The 18,659-nt window shown below is 38.8% G+C and overlaps 1 protein-coding gene across 1 annotated transcript; it reads right to left on the bottom strand.

Annotated features, from left to right (window-relative positions):
• Positions 1–2,770: 2,770 nt before the first annotated feature.
• Positions 2,771–17,810, bottom strand: LOC136829944 (uncharacterized). Its single transcript, XM_067089119.1, has 4 exons — positions 17,711–17,810; positions 7,866–8,199; positions 3,763–3,961; positions 2,771–3,553 (listed from the first exon to the last, which is right to left on the bottom strand). Exons 1-4 carry the CDS (start codon positions 17,808–17,810, stop codon positions 2,771–2,773), a joined length of 1,416 nt encoding a protein of 471 aa, XP_066945220.1.
• Positions 17,811–18,659: the final 849 nt, after the last annotated feature.

Raw genomic sequence — 18,659 nt, 5'->3', positions numbered from 1 at the left:
GTGCGTTAATTTGATCTAGATTGTGCCAAAATCTGCCCTAAAAGTGAGTTTGATCGTTCATTAACGTGATAGAACTGCAGTTGTCTCCAGACGTAGCTGTTTTTTGAGAAAATTGAAGGATTTTTTTCCAGGCTTTGAATCAGAATATTCAGATAAGATGTCTGTGGACAGATGTCTGTGGACAGAGTGGACAGTGTGGACTGTTTGGAATGGAACATGTGGTAGACTGGTTTTGACATGACTAGTTATTGATTTGGGAGTATGTGTGAGTTTGGATATTTTCAGGCTATTAGCCATAGTGAGACTTCTTTAATCAGAAGTGTTTTACAGTTCAGAGTTTAGTTATCTAACTCGATATTTCATTTATTATGCATTTTAATCTTTGCTTTGTTTTATTCGTTTCTTGTTGGGTTATTTGAATAATAAACCTATTTTTGTAGAAACTATTGCGTTTCTTTAAATGGTCCATTTAATCGATTTGGTGAGAATGAGTGCGATTCGGTGGGTGAACTTCGGAAAACGATGAGAGAGAGAGAGAGAGGCGATACACAGAGAGAGAGAGAGAGAGGTGATACACGGTGAGAGAGAGAGAGAGAGAGAGAGAGAGAGAGGAAAAAGATGTAGATGTAAGTGTTGCCGTGAGCGAACGTTCATACGCCTCCGTTTCATGAATAAAGATCGTTGGAGCACGTTACGTACACTTTCAAAAGAGTGTTAATTCTGTCCTTGTTACATATTTGGTCTGCATCTGATGTATTTGGTCTATATCTGACGTGTTTCTCGGAATGTGAATAGTTAACAGCGTCCTGGAGTTCCATAATGTTTTTCTTCAGTCCCGCCCTCCCCTGAGAAAAACATCTCTTGCTAATTGAGTCCTTAACTGTTTTAACAAAGCTATCAAAGACTGTATGCAAACATATATTAAAACAAGTTATCCCCTGTACGTTTAATAGATGTTTGTTGCAACGGCCACATTTACGTCTTAGCTTGTTTCTTTTTCTTGAAATATGGGCATTTTTCTACTGAAAGTAATATTTTCATGAAAGCTAAGCTTAAAACTCTCCACTTTGTAAAATTTTAAGCTGTTGCCTTACAGTTTACGACATTGATGATACATACTTGTCTAAATTAATTTCTGGAGAAATCAACAAATGTGAATATCAATAAGTATATGCTTAGAGTTATGAGGTCATGCTTCTTGACAGAAGAATGTTGTCATTATCAGTTCATTGTCTTCAATTCCTCATGGTCTGACTTTAGACGTCAAGTAGGTACTATTGATTGATTGTTTTTCTAGAAAATTTTCAGTCAAACTTCATTCTAAGTTTTAGCTTATATTATTCAATATTCTGTCTTCCCCAAACTCTTTTTTTTGGCCATATGATTTGTAATGGATTTGTCAGTGCTTCTCAGTTCACAAGGGTCTGCAGTGTTCACTTTAGGTGTACATATATTTTTTATATTGTTTTTAATTAGTTAGTATTATGGTATCTTCCTCTGGTATATTATTTCACACTTTTCACACCTTTCACTCACTTTTCATAGCATTATGTAGACCCTAAGAAATATTTCTATGTAGCAATAAAAAAAACATTTCTGTGTATAATGATAAAATGTTTGATTGAAAATAATTGCTTTGTCCGCGTTGCGTAATCCATAGTCAACTTTTTCTTGTGTGGGTCAAGTGTTGAATAAGAGTGTTGTCTAGCATTCACCAATATTCAGTTCAGAGAAAAAGATTTTGCTGAAAAGTTTTCTATTTGTTAAAGTTACAAAACACGAAGAACACAATTTTAATGTCAATATCCTTTCACACTAGCACATAAGCACAAGAAGGTGGGAATTACACTGAAAGCCTAATGTTGGTAAGTTTCTTTATATTAACCTGGCCTTATGCCAGTTTAGGTCCATGCCCAGAGACTACCCGTGGTGATTGATAATGCATCAGAGATGACTATTGTAGACCTCTTGATACGGATTTGCCAAACTAAAGAAAAATACGAAGGTGCCATGGACCATGCTTATGAGGGGCTTGTTCTTGGGAGGGCGAGGCCCAGTAAACATGCGCTGATTGGCTGGCAGGTTGCTGCTAAGATCTGGCTAGTGGTCACACCCTCTCCTAATATTTGTTTCAACAATATTTTCAGCGCTGAATAACTCACAGGTCCCAGCGCTTGGCCTTTGGCCTTAAATTTATATTCTAATTCCAGTGAAGGCTATGTTGTGATGCAAATTTTGGAGCTATTTTCGAGACTGACACTGTTATTCGAAGTCACACTCAAATAAAATAATAATAATAATAATAATAATAATAATAATAATAATAATAATAATAATAATAATAATAATAATAATATGTATATATTTTCTTTTGTCAGTTGGTAAGCTTACCCATACAGGCAAATGACGATTGTCTCCAAGGGAGCCACTCCTGAATACATTTGCTGAGGATAATCTGTTGTTCACTCTGAGCGTTCGACCTGAGATCTCGCCGTTTGTCATCAAAGATTATTTCTAAGCCATGGCGTGTTGTCTCAGAACTCCTTTGGCGATAACTGTCGATATATTTCATGGTCAGAGTCTGAAGAAGAAGAGGAGGAGGAGGAAGAAAAAAAGGAAGAATTATTTCAGTATTATTTTACATGTGGTATCTCTCTCTCTCTCTCTCTCTCTCTCTCTCTCTCTCTCTCTCTCTCTCTCTCTGTGTGTGTTAGTGTGTATGTGTGTGACAAGCACACCTGTTCACCCGCGTTTCTCTCGCTGGGGTCTCTTAGCTGACATGTGAGGTGCATTGGGAAGCTTGTAAAGTGGAATGGGAGACTTGAGGTGCAATGGGAGACTTATGAGGTGCAATGGGAGACTTGTGAGGTGCATTGGGAGACTTGTAAGGTGCAATGGTAGAATTGTGAGGTGCACTGGGATACTTGTGAGGTGGAATGAGAGACTTGTGGGGTGCATTGGGAGACTTGTCAGGTGCAGTGGGAGACTTGTCAGGTGCATTGGGAGACTTGTAAGGCGCAATTACTGTCTTGTAAGGCGCAAAGGTAGAATTGTGAGGTGCACTGGGATACTTGTGAGGTGGAATGGGAGAATTGTGAGGTGCATTGGGATACTTTTGAGGTGGAATGGGAGACTTGTGAGGTGGAATGGGAGACTTGTGAGGTGGGCTGGGAGACTTTTGAGGTGCAGTGGGATACTTGTGAGGTGGAATGGGAGACTTGTGAGGTGGGCTGGGAGACTTTTGAGGTGCAGTGGGATACTTGTGAGGTGGAATGGGAGACTTGTGAGGTGCACTGGGAGACTTGTGAGTTGCAATTACAGACTTGTAAGGAGCAATGGGAGAATTGTGAGGTGCACTAGGAGACTTGTGAGGTGCTCTGGGAGACTTGTGAGGTGCATTGGGATACTTGTGAGGTGGAATGGGAGACTTGTGAGGTGTATTGGGGTATTTTTGAGGTGGAATGGGAGACTTGTGAGGTGCAGTGGGAGACTTTTGAGGTGCAGTGGGATACTTGTGAGGTGGAATGGGAGACTTGTGAGGTGCACTGGGAGACTTGAGTTGCAATTACAAACTTGTAAGGAGCAATGGGAGAATTGTGAGGTGCACTGGGAGACTTGTGAGGTGCTCTGGGAGACTTGTGAGGTGCATTGGGATACTTGTGAGGTGGAATGGGAGACTTGTGAGGTGCATTGGGGTATTTTTGAGGTGGAATGGGAGACTTGTGAGGTGCACTGGGAGACTTTTGAGGTGCAGTGGGATACTTGTGAGGTGGAATGGGAGACTTGTGAGGTGCACTGGGAGACTTGAGTTGCAATTACAAACTTGTAAGGAGCAATGGGAGAATTGTGAGGTGCACTGGGAGACTCGTGAGGTGCATTGGGAGACTCGTGAGGTGCACTGGGAGACTTGTGAGATGCACTGGGAGACTTGTGAGGTGGAATGGTAGACTTGTGAGGTGCACTGGGAGACAGCCGAAAAAATGGAAGCCTCTTTTCAGTTGCCCTCAGATTAAATATCGTAAGAAAGCTTTATTTGAATTTTATTCCAAATAACTAGTTACATTGCGGTTGACTTTAGACTTTTAAATAATTTGACCAGTCCGGACATGAAGCGTGGAAACAAAGTTTTGCATCACACGCAGACGGAAGTTCAGAAATTTCACGCAGAGATGATGTCGCCAGTTCACGTGATGTATTCGTCATTCTGTAATGGAAATTCAACTTAAAGCAACGAGAAGATATCAAAATGAAAACCTTGTGTGTCAAGTGCATTACAAAATTTTGAGATGGGAAATTAAATCAAAATGAAAACCTTGTGTGTCAAGTGCATTACAAAATTTTGAGATGGGAAATTATTTCATAAAAATGTTTTTGATACCATTTATTTTTGTTAATTATTTACGATTAATTGGTGCCTTAAAGGGCCGTTATGTGAAATTACGACGAAGTGGAAAATAAAAAAAAAGAGGAAAAACATTTTGTCGTTAATGGAATGCAATATGGCAGAGTTTTGTATTGCAGTTTAACTGGTTTTTGTTGATTTTTACAAATTTCAGATTACGTAGAATGACGTCATTTGTAGTATGAGAAAATTTGTACAATTATTCATTGCACTCCAAAAAAAACGATTATTTAATATTTCTTTCTATTGTTTTTATATAAACATCAAATTTTACTTTTTTATGTAAAGCTCCTAGTAAAATTACTGATGAAGATTAAATCGATTTCCAAAAACTTGAACATGATGTTTCAGTCACTGCTTTGAAAGGGAGGCTCACAGAAAACGACTTTTGTACAATCGTCGCTGTCAGTCACTATTTAAACGAAATTGAACTTTATTTGAAAGTTGTATAGAGAGCGCGTATTTCCCGGAAGCGACCAGAATTATAAGAAATATGTACAGTATGTATTGGTTGGTGACTACTCTTTTGTACATTATAGATACGCGGAAGAGCATTTTATAAGATAAGATGACGTTATTGTAAATTTGATGAGGATAAAATGTGCAATGTTGACACATTTTATCCTCATCAAATTATTTGGGCTTTCATAAATTTCATATTTGTATCTCATTACAAATTGAAACCCATAGAAGTTTATATATATATATATATATATATATATATATATATATATATATATATATATATATATATATATATATATATATATATATATATATATATAATGTATGCGTGCGCGCGCATGTGTAAGTGTGTACTAACGTAAACGCTGTGCCAGCTTTAATTACTTCGTGCGCAATCCCTATTTTTCTGTATGAATCGATTCCTCCATTATTTAACGTCAAAAGGAAAGTTTTATGATCCAGAAAAAGAATCGAGTTCTCTCCATTTCTCCGTAACTCAGACGAGGCTGTTTCAACGATCATGAGACTTCCTCAGTAAGTAATGTGACCAAAGTTTAAAATTGACTAGTTTTTATTACAACTTGCAAAGAAAAGTTTTGGTAATCTAAGTTAAGTATACCTTAGTTTAACCAGACCACTGAGCTGATTAATAGCTCTCCTAGGGCTGGCCCGAAGGATTAGACTTATTTTACGTGGCTAAGAACCAACTGGTTACATAGCAACAGGACCTACAGCTTATTGTGGAATCCAAACCTCATGATAGCGAGAAATGAATTTCTATCACCAGAAATAAATTCCTCTAATTCTTCATTGGCTGGCCGGAGACTCGAACTTGGGCCTAGCAGAGTGCTAGCCGACAACTCTACCGACTCATCCAACAAGGAACTATCTTCATCTAAGACACAGCCTCTGATTGGATGTTAGGCCAGGTCTGTAAACCTTGTTTGAGGCCCAATCCCCCACCCTCTCTCTCTCTCTCTCTCTCTCTCTCTCTCTCTCTCTCTCTCTCTCTCTCTCTCTCTCCTCACACACACACACACACACACACACACTACGTTCGTTATCGGAATCTGTCCAATCTTGTAAATGAGAATTAGTGTTTATTATAGAAAACATTTGAAGAGTAACCAGTTTAAAGAACACCGCTGAGTGTATCCAAAATTCCGTACATTTTATAACGTCATTTGTTAGGCACCGAGAGTGTGTCACACTAATCCCTGTTATAAATAAACGGTTGCCTCACCTATTACTTATGAACAGCAAACTGCTAAAAATAAAACTAAAATACTTCAGCTGGGTTACAGAGCGAACCCAAAAGATTGCCCCCTCGACTTGGGACTACCTTGACGTGGTGAGGGGGCTCTTAAATGCCAGGAATTTATTCCCGGGTTTGAGTCCAAGAGTCCCATACATCATTATATATTTCATTGGATTAATTTTATGGAATTTTCCACTTTTGCTAAAATTTATTGGACCTGATAAATAGGAAAAGATATCATAGCTGGGATAGGGTTTATATCCGAAGCTAAATAGTGGGAATTGTGGTAGGACCATCAACTACCCGATAATGTTTGGACCTGAGAGATATCAGATTAGTAACTCAAGGGCGGAACTATTCTTTAGGACTGGACCACGGATTCCAGGGGTGTCTGGGTCTGGGGATAGGACTCGGCATTCTATCCGGTTTGCTCAAGATACAATTAGGGTGGGGATGATTGTATTCTTGTAATACCCTCAGTCCTAGCAAGCGGGTTTGGCTTACACTTGGGCCACTCTAATCATGTTGTGCCGTCCCCTGTTAAAAGGGTAGGGACGCCAACATTTTGGAGTCGTTCTCACTTGTGCCATTGGTCTAAGAATAAACTGTATGAAAGGCCAATGATATCTTTTTAGGGTTTTCAGGTTTTTTTATTCATTTTCTTATCCGATCCTTTATGACAAATAGAAATAAAGAATTTAGTTCCTTTGGGCCCCCTTCATTGATACTGTTTCCGCACAGTTGATGACCGCTTTAACCTCCACAGACAATCTTTGTCGGGAAAAATCAAAAACTTTCCAGCGTAATTACACAGAAACCCTATGCCCTAGTACAGGGCAAAGGGAAATTGAGCAGAAATGTATGTGAAATAGGGCCAGGAATATTTGAAACTTCTTATGATAAATATTTAATTTTAATCTGGGAGAATGTAGTTGCGATATTTTTAGTGTGTACAAAGACATTATAAAGTGTTGTGGCCGTGAGCCCAAGCTATCATCTGAAGATCAAGGAAAACTGACGGTAGAATCGTCCCCAGCAAAAGAAAGTGAAAGATTGAAAGCATTATCTCATCTCGGAGGAGTTAAAGTAGAATGTGCAGTACATGCTTTTTGGAATTACTCCAAGGGAATGATGTGCACCCCAACTGATGATGTACTCTGAGGAGAAGCTAGCAGAAGAATTAGAAGATCAATGCATGATAAGAATTGAAAAAAAAATGAGGAGGATAAATGTAGCCTTAGTTCCACTTCCAAATTTAATTATTACATTCAGTTCTATAGATTGCGTAATATAATAAAAGCAGACTGGTTATGTTTTAAGGTTAAGTAGCATATCCCAAGACTGAGGAGATGTTTTCATTGTCAAGAATTTGGACATATGTTAGGGTCTTGTAGGCAGAAGGTACAAGGCAAGCCTGCCACATGTGTTAAATATAGTGAACCAGAGCATGGTGTATGTAGTAAGGAAGCGAGATGTATACATTGTGGAGAAAATCATCCATCATCTTCGCTTTGCTGCGATGTGTACATCATGGAAAAAGAAATCCAAACATTTAGGGTAGCTGAGAGGCAAAAGAGAGAGTATTGAATCAGTATGTTAGACCTGGAACATTCTTTTCCAGTGTTGCTGCCAACCAGAGAAGACTGTAAATGGTATCAGAGTTAATGCAAATAAAAAATCAGTGACAACCTGTTCCTCTGCCTCTTTGGAGACTGTGCCAATGGTGTCTGGCATTCCTACCTCTTCAGAGGCATTGCCAGTGATTTCTGATACCCCTGCCTCTTCAGAGGCGGTGCCAGTGATTTCCAATACTCCTCTGCCTCTTTGGAGGCAGTGTCAGTTATTTCTGGCACTCCTGCTTCTTCGGAGGTGTCACCAGTAATTTCTGGCACTCCTGCCACTCTGGAGGCAGTGCCAGATGTACCTGGCACTCCCACCTCTCTGGAGGCTGTACCAGCTTTACCTTGTGTGTCGACTTCTTTGGAGGCTGCACCAGCTATGGCTGATATTCCTGCCTCGTTGCAGGCTGTATTTTTGTCATCTGGTGCTTGTGTCTCAGTGGATCTTGCAACAGCTGTAAATGGTGCTTCTGATGCTTTGGAGGATGTATCAATGTCTGACCCTCACACACCTCTTCAGGCACCTCCAGATTTGTCTGGTGTTCCTGAGACTGACAATCCTCTGAAAAGGGAGGCAAGCACAAACAATTGGTCTCCTTCCGGAAAAATGAAGGAGCAAGGCAGCATGCTGAAAGTTCTCAACGGAGGCTACAATTTAACAGCCTCAAAAGGAAAGTAAAATTCATTTTGTATGTTCATAATGACACCCCACAAAATCATGTTAGTATCCAATCCACATCGCAGGTGATGGGTGTACAGATCTATTCATTAAGAAAATATACAGTATGCTCTCTCTGTCTACCACCTATTGAAGTCTTCCCTATTGATGAATTTAAATCCCTTATTCATCAGGTACCACTTCCCTTTATTATTCTGGGAGATATGAAATAGTAGTAGCCCTCTTTGGGGTGACAACATCACCAATCAAGGAGGAAGGTGCATTTGTTCCATCATAGAGTGTGAAAATGTAGGAATCCTCAACACTGAGGAGTCTTCACATGTTCACGTTCAAACAAGGACATTATCAGCAATTGATTTATCTATATGCAGTGGTGACTACCGTATTTAAATGGAGAGCTATAAATGATAGATTTACCAGTGATAATTTTCCAATAGTGTGAGTGTAGCCTCAAATCCACCATCTTCAAGGCTACCTAAATGGAACATTGGTAAAGCTGATTGGGCATCATTCCTGGAACACAACGCATGACTTTCCCAGTGTAGACGATTCTCAATGACTTTTTAAATACAATTATCCTCTTGGCTGGTCTTTGATCTATACCTAGGACTTTGGGCATATTTATCTGTCGATCAGTTCCCTGGTGAACTCGTAAATGCCAGGAAACTCACAGAACTATGAGATCAGCTTTCACCAAATACCACCGACGAAAATGTAAGTATTACTGCGTTGAATTTCGAAAAGCAAGAGCTAATTTTTGCATGGAAATTAAAAAAGCACAAAAGGAATCTTGGACAGTTTTCATATCTTCACTAGATTCGAAAACGCCTCTTTTTAGTTTGGAAGAGAGTTATGAAAATAGAGGCAAATTTGGTCCTTGTCAACCTCCAGTTATCAAGATCAGTGGTTGTGAGGTAGTAGACCCCCTTGTTAGTGGGAAATGAGTTTGCTAATCATTTTGCTAATGTTGCAAAGAAAAGCAAGTGGATAAGTTCAAATATTTAGGTACTTATTTAGATAAGGATGGTTCTCTGAGCACATAATCTATGGAAAGATTAAAAAAAACTCATCAGGCAATGGGAATGCTTAAAAATATATGGAATAATAGCAATTTTTCTGTGAACAAAAATCAAAATTTATAAGGTAATGGTTAGGAATATTTTGATTTATGGGTTTGAGTCATGGTACAGTGCAGTGACTTCGGATAATAAATTCTTAGCATTTGAAAATAAGGCTCACAGAAGAATATTAAGCATTCATTGGAGGGATAGGATATCAAATAACAGAATCAGAGAAGTAAGGGGTACAGCCAGTCGATGAATATGTTAGGTTCTCATGCTGGAAGTAGCAAGGCTATGTGTAGAGAAGACAGAGAATAGTACGAGATACACCAGGTTGGGTTGCCCTTGGTAGAAGAGGTAAAGGTAGGCCAAAGGGGGCGTGTTTTAGGACAATCAGGCGGGAAGTAGGAGACGAGTGTTAAGGAGACCTTGAGGAATTAGCCCAGGACAGAATGTGGTGGCGTGAGTTCATCGAGGCCTTATGAATCCTCGTGGATGACACAGGAAATGATTGATTGATTGCAAAAATGATGACAGACCCTATTCAGCTTAAAGAAGGCTACTGGAACAGGCCAAATTGATTTTAATACATCAAGAAATGAACACTATGAGAGAATTTGAATCAACCTTTGTTATGGACCGAGTGGCTCGGCCCGTAAGAAAAAAAAAAAAAAAAACACAGGATCTTTATAGATGGAAAAACTATTGGGGCTGCTCTGGCTAATCGACAGCTCGCACACACAAAGAAGGAGGAATAAACAAAATACAGGAAATTATTATAAAAATAGATTTATTAATATTAAACTTAATAAAAGTCTATAACAAAAAAGAATGCCATAAAAATGAGCCAGGTCCGGGCCACGAAACAAAAAATAAAGCAATATTACTTTATATCCCAAAGAAGAAGTACCAGCAGCAGTCGATACAAAAAAAAAAAAGCCATCTCCAGCGAAGTCCACCAACTAACGACAACAGGCCGTATTATCACGACGTCCTGCTGCCGTCTCGCCAAAATACAAAGGACACGGGGCCACTGCACCCGAGCCAAAACCGCCGACAGGGTCTCCACCTGCGGCCAACAAACAACCATCTTCGTTGGTGCGCTGCTCCAGCCTGGGCCCAAACACCGGCTGCCCAAGAAACGTCCTCAAAGTCGAACTGCTGCTGGTACTCAAAAGTTCTCATCCCCAAGAGAACAACCCGTTCGCTACTGCTGCCCGAACCTGACTAAAAAATTGGCGCCACGCCACCACATACGTCAACAATCCTGTGAAAATAAGAGGGGAGGGAGAGGATTAGCCAAATAAACAAACAGGTAACTACCGTACCGCCCATAGAACCACCAAAGATCCTAACAACCTTGAATAAATGTAATGAATCAACTCCTAGACTTGATGATATAACATATTCAATGATTAAACATACCCCTGAAAATACTAGACTTTTCATATTAGCCTTATTCTGAAAATACCAAACTTTTCATATTAAGCCTTATTAACAGAATTTTCTAAGAACATATCTTCCCTAAGCTTTGGGAGATGTTAAAATTACTACCATTTGTGAAACCAGGAAAACACCCATTCAAGACAGAGAATTGTCGTCTATTGCACTGACTTCTTGTTCGTGTAAGAACATGAAAAAATGGTGAACGCACGTTTGATGTGGCACTTGGATCGTGGTAAATATCTGTCGCCTGCTCAGTGTGGTTTTCGAAGTATGCACTCCACAACTGATGCATAGTTCGAATGGAATCTTCAATATGTGAAGCTTTTGCTAATAAGCAGCACCACATCACTTTTCTTTGATCTAGAGAAGGCTTATGATACAACATGGAGATATACTGTAGAATTTTGAGGGTCCTTTTGTATGTAACTTGAGAGGCAATTTGCCTCTTTTTGTCAAGGCACTTTAAATAAAAAAAAAAAATTGGTTATTTCAGGTTCAGGTTGTAGCAACAACGTCAGATGTATTCAATCAAGAAGGAGTACCACAGGGAAGTGTTTTAAGTGCAACTTTGTTCGCCTTAGCAATCAGTGGGGTTTCCAATCAGCTCAGTGGTCTGGTTAAACTAAGGTATACTTAACTTTATCAGATACAATGCCACGAAAACCACATTGGTATCGAACATGACCCCCCCAAAGTGAATTTTGTATCGCGAGTGTTCCTACACAAATCATGATGTGAACCGTTGGCTTTTTAAGATATACTGGAAGATATTGGAGCAGTGACTGCAGAGCAAGACTAAACTTCCAAAAGTGTGTCATCACCTTTTCGCAGAATCAAGTGCTGCCATTTTGTTGTGGAAACAAAAGTTCCCAGATGGCTGACGGGCGCTGCGTGAGGTAAAGGAAAGGTAATGAGATTATTTGAGAACCTTCTCGTTTTTGTGTCGTATGTTCGTTCTTGTCTCAGTATCACTGATATTTTATCATTTTGCTTGTGATGAAACGGCATATGAAATTTTAATTGCCAGCAGGATTAAGTCAGTTGATAAAAATCCGCGTTGCATCCACTGATATAAACAGATAACACTTAATTCTCACATCAAGTATTTAGACATTCTGTTTTCCCTCATTTCGTGATGAAGTGACCCTTATAAGTATGCCTGAAAGGGACCTGCGAAATAGTGAGAGAGAGAGAGAGAGAGAGAGAGAGAGAGAGAGAGAGAGAGAGAGAGTCCCTTACATATGATGCCAGCACACAAAAAGTCCACCTTCAAAAATTTCTTGGAAAATGTAGAGTACTGCGCTTCCCGCTGTTCAGAATAAAGTTTTTGTTGTTCTGTCACGGAATCCAAACAAATGCAATTTCGAGAATACTCTCCACATAATAGTTTACTTAATTTCCGAGTAATGTTTCTACTGAATCTCTTACAGATTTAGAGTTTATAAGGGTCATTCTGCTCTATTCTACGCTTTTTTAAATGTTACATTTCTGTTTTCCAGCACTTTGTCAGCTTTTTAAAAGAGTGAGCTTTGTGGTGAAGGGATATAATTTAGTGAAACCGAACTCATTGTCGTCAATTTCTCCGAAAATTTATTCATTTTGATTAGATGAACAAAGCTTGTCTCAATGAAATAAAGGTGGCAACTAAGAGTTCTCCTTTATAATTCAAGGGATTTTTTTAGTGTAAAATAAATGCGGAAAAGTAAATTTATTTTAAAAGTAAAATTCATACGTTTGCGATACTTAGGCAAAACAAAAGCCTTTTTGGAAAAGTGTCATTACTATTCGAGTGTGCAAATGATCTGTCCTGTCGGTGAGGATATTTTCTTTTTATTTATTTTTTTTTTTTTGCTGACCTTAAACCTTGGACAAATTAACAGTCTGAAATATCCTTATTTTCGCCTGACAAAAATGTATTATTCTCCTCCTAACTTTGTAACCTTGAAATTCCCGAATAAAAAGCGCAGGTTGCATTTGTATTTGTGCTTTTAAATTCAGCATAAATCTTAGGAGCATTTTTGCTCAGCATCAAAGGGTTATATATACGCTATTTTTGGTTGCTTTGACAAAAAAAAAAAAAAAAATCAGAAAAGAAATAATTAGAAAAGACAGAAAGGTGTCATGTCTGGGTTGGCAGAGGAAGTCACTAAGAATTGGCAGAAAGTAAAATTGTTGGAGTGGCTGAACAGCAAGACGGAAGAGAGGAAGCGAGAACAGAGTTAAAGTCATAGGTCAGAGAGTGGGTGCAACTAGGGGCCGGAGGGACGCTGCAAACACCCTCTAGTAATGCCTACAGTGCACCACCACCTAAGGGTAAGATTGCTGATGTGTTCGCGATATTCCTGGACTGGGTCAGTAGTTGAAGTGAGTCTTGTGGGGTGAAAGGCGCCGTCGGAATCAGAGTGACAGAAGTCTGAGGCTGCATAATGAGACAGAAGGTTTGGCAAAGGGAAAAGCGATATTTGAAAAGCAGGTGCGGAATGGAAGAAATAATCGTGTGGAGGTATGAAAGTGGATGAATAAGGAGTGTGAGTAACGGAAATAAAAGAGTAAATATGCGAAGGAGCACGTTGTCATGCAGGGAGGAGGAGAAGGAGTAAATAAAACTCGACCAGAACAAGAAGAATGAACTTAATAATCAAAGTATCCGTACGTATTTTTTTGGTTATCCAATAATTATAAATACCCGATATGGAATGTTTGGTGCAAATATGTTTCTATTTGTCTTCTTATTAACAATATATTGGAATGCCGAAAAGAAGCAGGAGAAAGTACTTGGAAAAAATTGATTTGAATCTGCTAGATATAGTATTCCAGGCACCTTCAGCGGTAATGGACAGATCGATAAAATCCAGGAAGAGTAAAGTCAATAAGATTACAATTACAGTATTTATGTGATGCTATTTTGGACTAACCTCTCTCTCTCTCTCTCTCTCTCTCTCTCTCTCTCTCTCTCTCTCTCTCTCTTCATTGTTATTATCGAAATAATATCCATGGGAAATTTATTATTGTTATGATCATCATGATCATTATATCCTATAATTTTCATTATGAATGAGTTGCATCCAAAATCAGTCTGTTACCACATGACATTTTTGCTAACTTTTGCTCTTAAGAGGGAAGTTTGCCCACAGCCATGTTGGTCATGAATGCTAATACTTACTGGAACTTCGCCGATACAGCGGGAAAGTTTGGGGAAATATTACGTTGCCAATGGCGTAGTTCACCCAGAGGTTTTTCTGACCAGCGCATGAAACTGTAGGTCTGGAGTGATGGTCTTGAGACACGAGCACTTTTTCTCTAATGCAACGCCGACAAAACTTTTCCTTGCATGAACGATCCTGGAAAAAATCCTTTTGATTTTAGAGTTTATGATACTAATTTTCTAAGGATCTGCTGTCAATTTCGAAAATTTGGATTGAAACGACTTGCTTTCCTGGAAGCCCACAAGTATTAAACAGCATGTGGCTCATGCACGTACACACACACACAGGGCGTTATTTCAGATTTTTGTTGGGGCCGGGAGGAGGTGGGGGGGCGGTTTGGAGGCGAAGTGAGCCTAATGAGCTGGGTGTTTTTATTTTGATATATTTTATGTGCTTTTTGAAGCCACATGAGCAAGGTATATCAGCAAAAATTATATACTCCCGCTACTATTTATTTATCTCATCATCACTGGTAGCTAGTAGACAGACAATCAAGAAACGTAATATTTCGAGAAATTTCATATATTTATGATTGCACATTTGAAAAGAAAACATGACTTTTTTCACATTTTAATGAAAATATACTTTTTATAAATCTTATTATAGTGCCATCAGCTGGCAATGCCAGGCATTAATGAAAATTATGAAAACTGCATCATTAGTGCAATGGAATTTATATTATGATTATGAAATAAAATAATGTTGATAATTTGAGTACCATAATGACAGTAAAATAATATGAAAGTAGTAATGTTGATGATTTGAGTACCAAAATCAAAATAGAATAATGTAAGATTTTTTAATTACATTCCTATACAGAATTCCCAATGGGTACCGACGGTGTCTCCCAAATCAACTGACTTCTGACTTAATTAACCATATGTTTTTCTGTGGCCATCAACAAGTAAGATAGCCGGCCATCCCCAGTTGTTGTTCGCAGGTAGTTCTTCTTTACATGTTTTAACACAGAAAAAACCCTCTCATTACTAACAGTAGTGCCTTGAATGATAAACAAAATTTTAAGGATAGTTAGCAACTCAGACAAGGCAACTGGTAAGGTTTTTAGAGCAGCGTTCATCATCGAATAGGTCCTCTTGTTTCATTTGTTCTAAGAACACCTTTGCAGAATGAGTCTGTGAAACCAAGAGGACTGTATCAATGTGTGCACTTTAATGCTTTTGTGAACAGAGTTAGTTTTCCTCATCAAGGAATTGCTTTGATTGACAGTGAAATGCAGAGAGAGACTGAAATAAATCTCTTACTGCTGAACCTGCGTTCAAATTCGCCAGTGCACTTATCCATTATTGGCAAAATAGAACTCTGTCTTAAAATGTTGTTTTAGATTGATATTCTGAGAAAGTACCAATTGCCCTTGTCGCTTCCCAAGTGTACTGGTTGTGAGATACTCTTTCAGTCTGTTTGATGCTTGTTTATTCTCTTGCTGCAAGCTGATCCCACAGTGGCACTTACCTCTGGTACATCAATTCCAAGTTTTCTAGCAAACTCTTGTGCCTCATCATACAACTTCTCATATTCTCTGTCAGTTCTCATATTTACCAGATTTGTTTTTGTTGTCGCGATTCGATCTACAGTCCTTTCTCTTGAAGCTGCTCTGACAGACAATTTGTTTGCATGAACACTTTTCTGTAACAAACAGACAAACTATGAATCTCCAAGATTCCATTCTTGACTTTAGGCCCGATGCTTCCATAGAAGCTTCATTATGACTCGGATAGAGAATTTAGTACTGCCAGAATAGCTTCATATCGAACACAGAATTTTGTAAATAATCCTGTACCAATAGAACCATCTGGTTGCAACTGTTCTTTCTAAGTCTACTACCTGTTTTCCAAGATCCTTCTGTAATTTAACAAAAAGCTAATGTCTTGAGTTGCTGTTTGAAATGAAGTTATACAAAGTCTGTATGGTCGAGAAGAAATCTGGGGTGGTGAGGGGGGCAAGTTGATTTGCCCTCCCAGCCCCCCCTAAATGACGCCCCTGTACACACACACACACACACACACACACACACACACACACACACACACACACACACAGCTTTATACTTTGATACGCCTACCATAGATGTAGAAAATTCACCTTACTTTGCAAAAGGAGCTACAGTATCGCTTCAGAGCTGTCTTGTTTCGAATCTATCCATCAGCAGAGTAGAAAAATAAACGGAATTTCTCTCTCTCTCTCTCTCTCTCTCTCTCTCTCTCTCTCTCTCTCTCTCTCTCTCTCTCTCTCTCTCTCTCTCTCTCTCTCTCTCTCTCTCATTTTTTTCTTTCAGCCTCAGGTTAACACGAACGCAGTATTAATGAATTCAGATTGTTTTGTTTTCCTGGACTCTCCATAATATAAATTCTCCGCAGGTACACAGATCTGATTCTCGGTTTTGACCTAAATGTTCCAAGTGACATTTTCTTTGCTTTTTTTGCTTTGCTTTTCCGTCATACAACGAAAAAAATAGGTTTAGTTTCTCTGCCCTATCTTACAGTTAAAGATAGGATTCAGTTCGTCCACTACATTCAAGGACACAACTTAAAGGGATTCAGTATGTCCACCATGTTCCGCAGACCACAGTTTCGATATTGGTGTCTGAAGTCTATTGCAAATCGAAGAATCAAATATATGCATAATTGTTTTTTTACAGCAGCAGTATGACTTAGATCCTCACGGATTCCAAATCAGGTTCGTTATGCAACATCAACACCATGAAACAAAAGTCTCTTTTATTCCCGAGTCATAAAGAGAAGAGGCATTGCCCGGGAAAAAATATTAGATTCATACACCAGCGGAATATCGATGCGGGAACGGAAAGGGAAACGAACGTTCTCTCCTGACCTCCTTGTTCTCTGTGGTGGCCTGTCAGAGGCATTGACAAAAGTCGGCTGGCTGGCAGTTCTACCCCAGCACAGATAACAAGGCGACAGACGAGACAGGACGACTTTCTCTGTTATAAAGCTGCAAGGAGTCCCGTTCAGTACTTAGAACCCACAAGCGAGTTGAATCAGGGTTTGAAATGCCTCAAGGTTCGAGAGGTTTGGTTGCCAAAGATAATAGACAGAATCTGGTCCTAAGATATGATAAGGTTAATTAACGCAACAACGAGATATGAGAATTATCACCGGGTTCCTAGAGGTTTTCATTTTCGAAAGCGGGTGACAGGATAATGGTAACAGAAAAACATATGTACTTCAAATGGGCTTGTTGCTATATATATTTTTTTTAAATAATACGTAATTCTTCGTTTATGATAACTTTACTCTCCCAGTTTTTTATTTACCATTTCCTCAGTTGTTTCAGCAACTGAGGAAATGGTAAATGGTCGGCAATCCTTTGAAACACAGATGATATGATTATTTATTCTCTCATGAGATCTCGCTTCAACCTGAGACCAAGCAGTCCTGAATCACTCCCTCAGCTTCAGCGGACATCTTCATCATCTGGAATTTGGGCATTCAATATTGGCAGGTGTTCACTAGATAGAATGCTGACATTTTCTTTCATTTCCATAACAGAAATTGTTTGCATTAAAATTGATGGCATCAACAGTCATATTTTTTGTCACATTCATTAGCATATGCTTCACGTAAATCGCGCCCAAAGAAAAGATAACCAGCAAAGAACTCGTTAACTTCAATAAGATTCATGTGGCTGAATTTGGCCATTTCGATCATGCATTTTCCTGTGAATTCAGCTCTTAATCGTTGAGGGTCGAGATAACGAGTGAATGCAGCAGTTGTCATTCTTTACGACGTTGAGTAGGGGTGTCAGTTCACAAATTATAATTAAATAAGTCCCTCAATAGCACCGAATAATGGGCAGTATACGACCGGTGTTTATATCATCACTTACAACGCGATAGTTTTTATAATAGTAAGGAAAATAAATTTTAAACCGTTCTAATTGATATATGAGTATCATTGGAATATGCATAAAAACAATCTCTGACATTTGAAAGCAAATCCTTGTCGAGTATTCATTTTACAGGATCAAAAACTGGGTCTTTTTGAGAGTTTTAAGTGAAGGCCTGGTAATTGGGGTCATGACGACAGACATAGGGGTGAAAAAAAGTGTATTATCGCCTCTACGGGTCCCGTCCCACGTGCTCCTCTTGTCACTCAGCTGGTTGGGTGACTGGAAGGAATGCCAACAGTAATGACTCTCTCTCTGGCTATTCCTGTTTTATCGCTATTATAATTTTTGGTATTTAATGAACTTAATACTTACCTGTATCAGTGTAAAAGTTATTATCTATATATTTTATGCAGTTTTCATCGTTATTGCTGGTTTGCTTATTAGTAGGAACTTGATCAGAGGTTGGTATTACCCAGCCACTAGTCTGTGTAACGTCAAGTAAACAGTGCTCGCATACGTCTGGGAAAATATTAACCCTAATATAATGTTATCAGTATAATACTGTCTTTGCATTTAATTTTTAAAACTATAATTCTATTATATGAAGCATTCAATATTGAAATAGCAGTTACCTGAGAATAAATCAAAATTAAAATTGT

This window comes from Macrobrachium rosenbergii, chromosome 45, assembly GCF_040412425.1.
Source record: "Macrobrachium rosenbergii isolate ZJJX-2024 chromosome 45, ASM4041242v1, whole genome shotgun sequence".
NCBI lineage: Eukaryota > Metazoa > Arthropoda > Malacostraca > Decapoda > Palaemonidae > Macrobrachium > Macrobrachium rosenbergii.
Note: the sequence above shows the minus strand (reverse complement) of the source record. Positions and strands in the feature narration are given on the sequence as shown.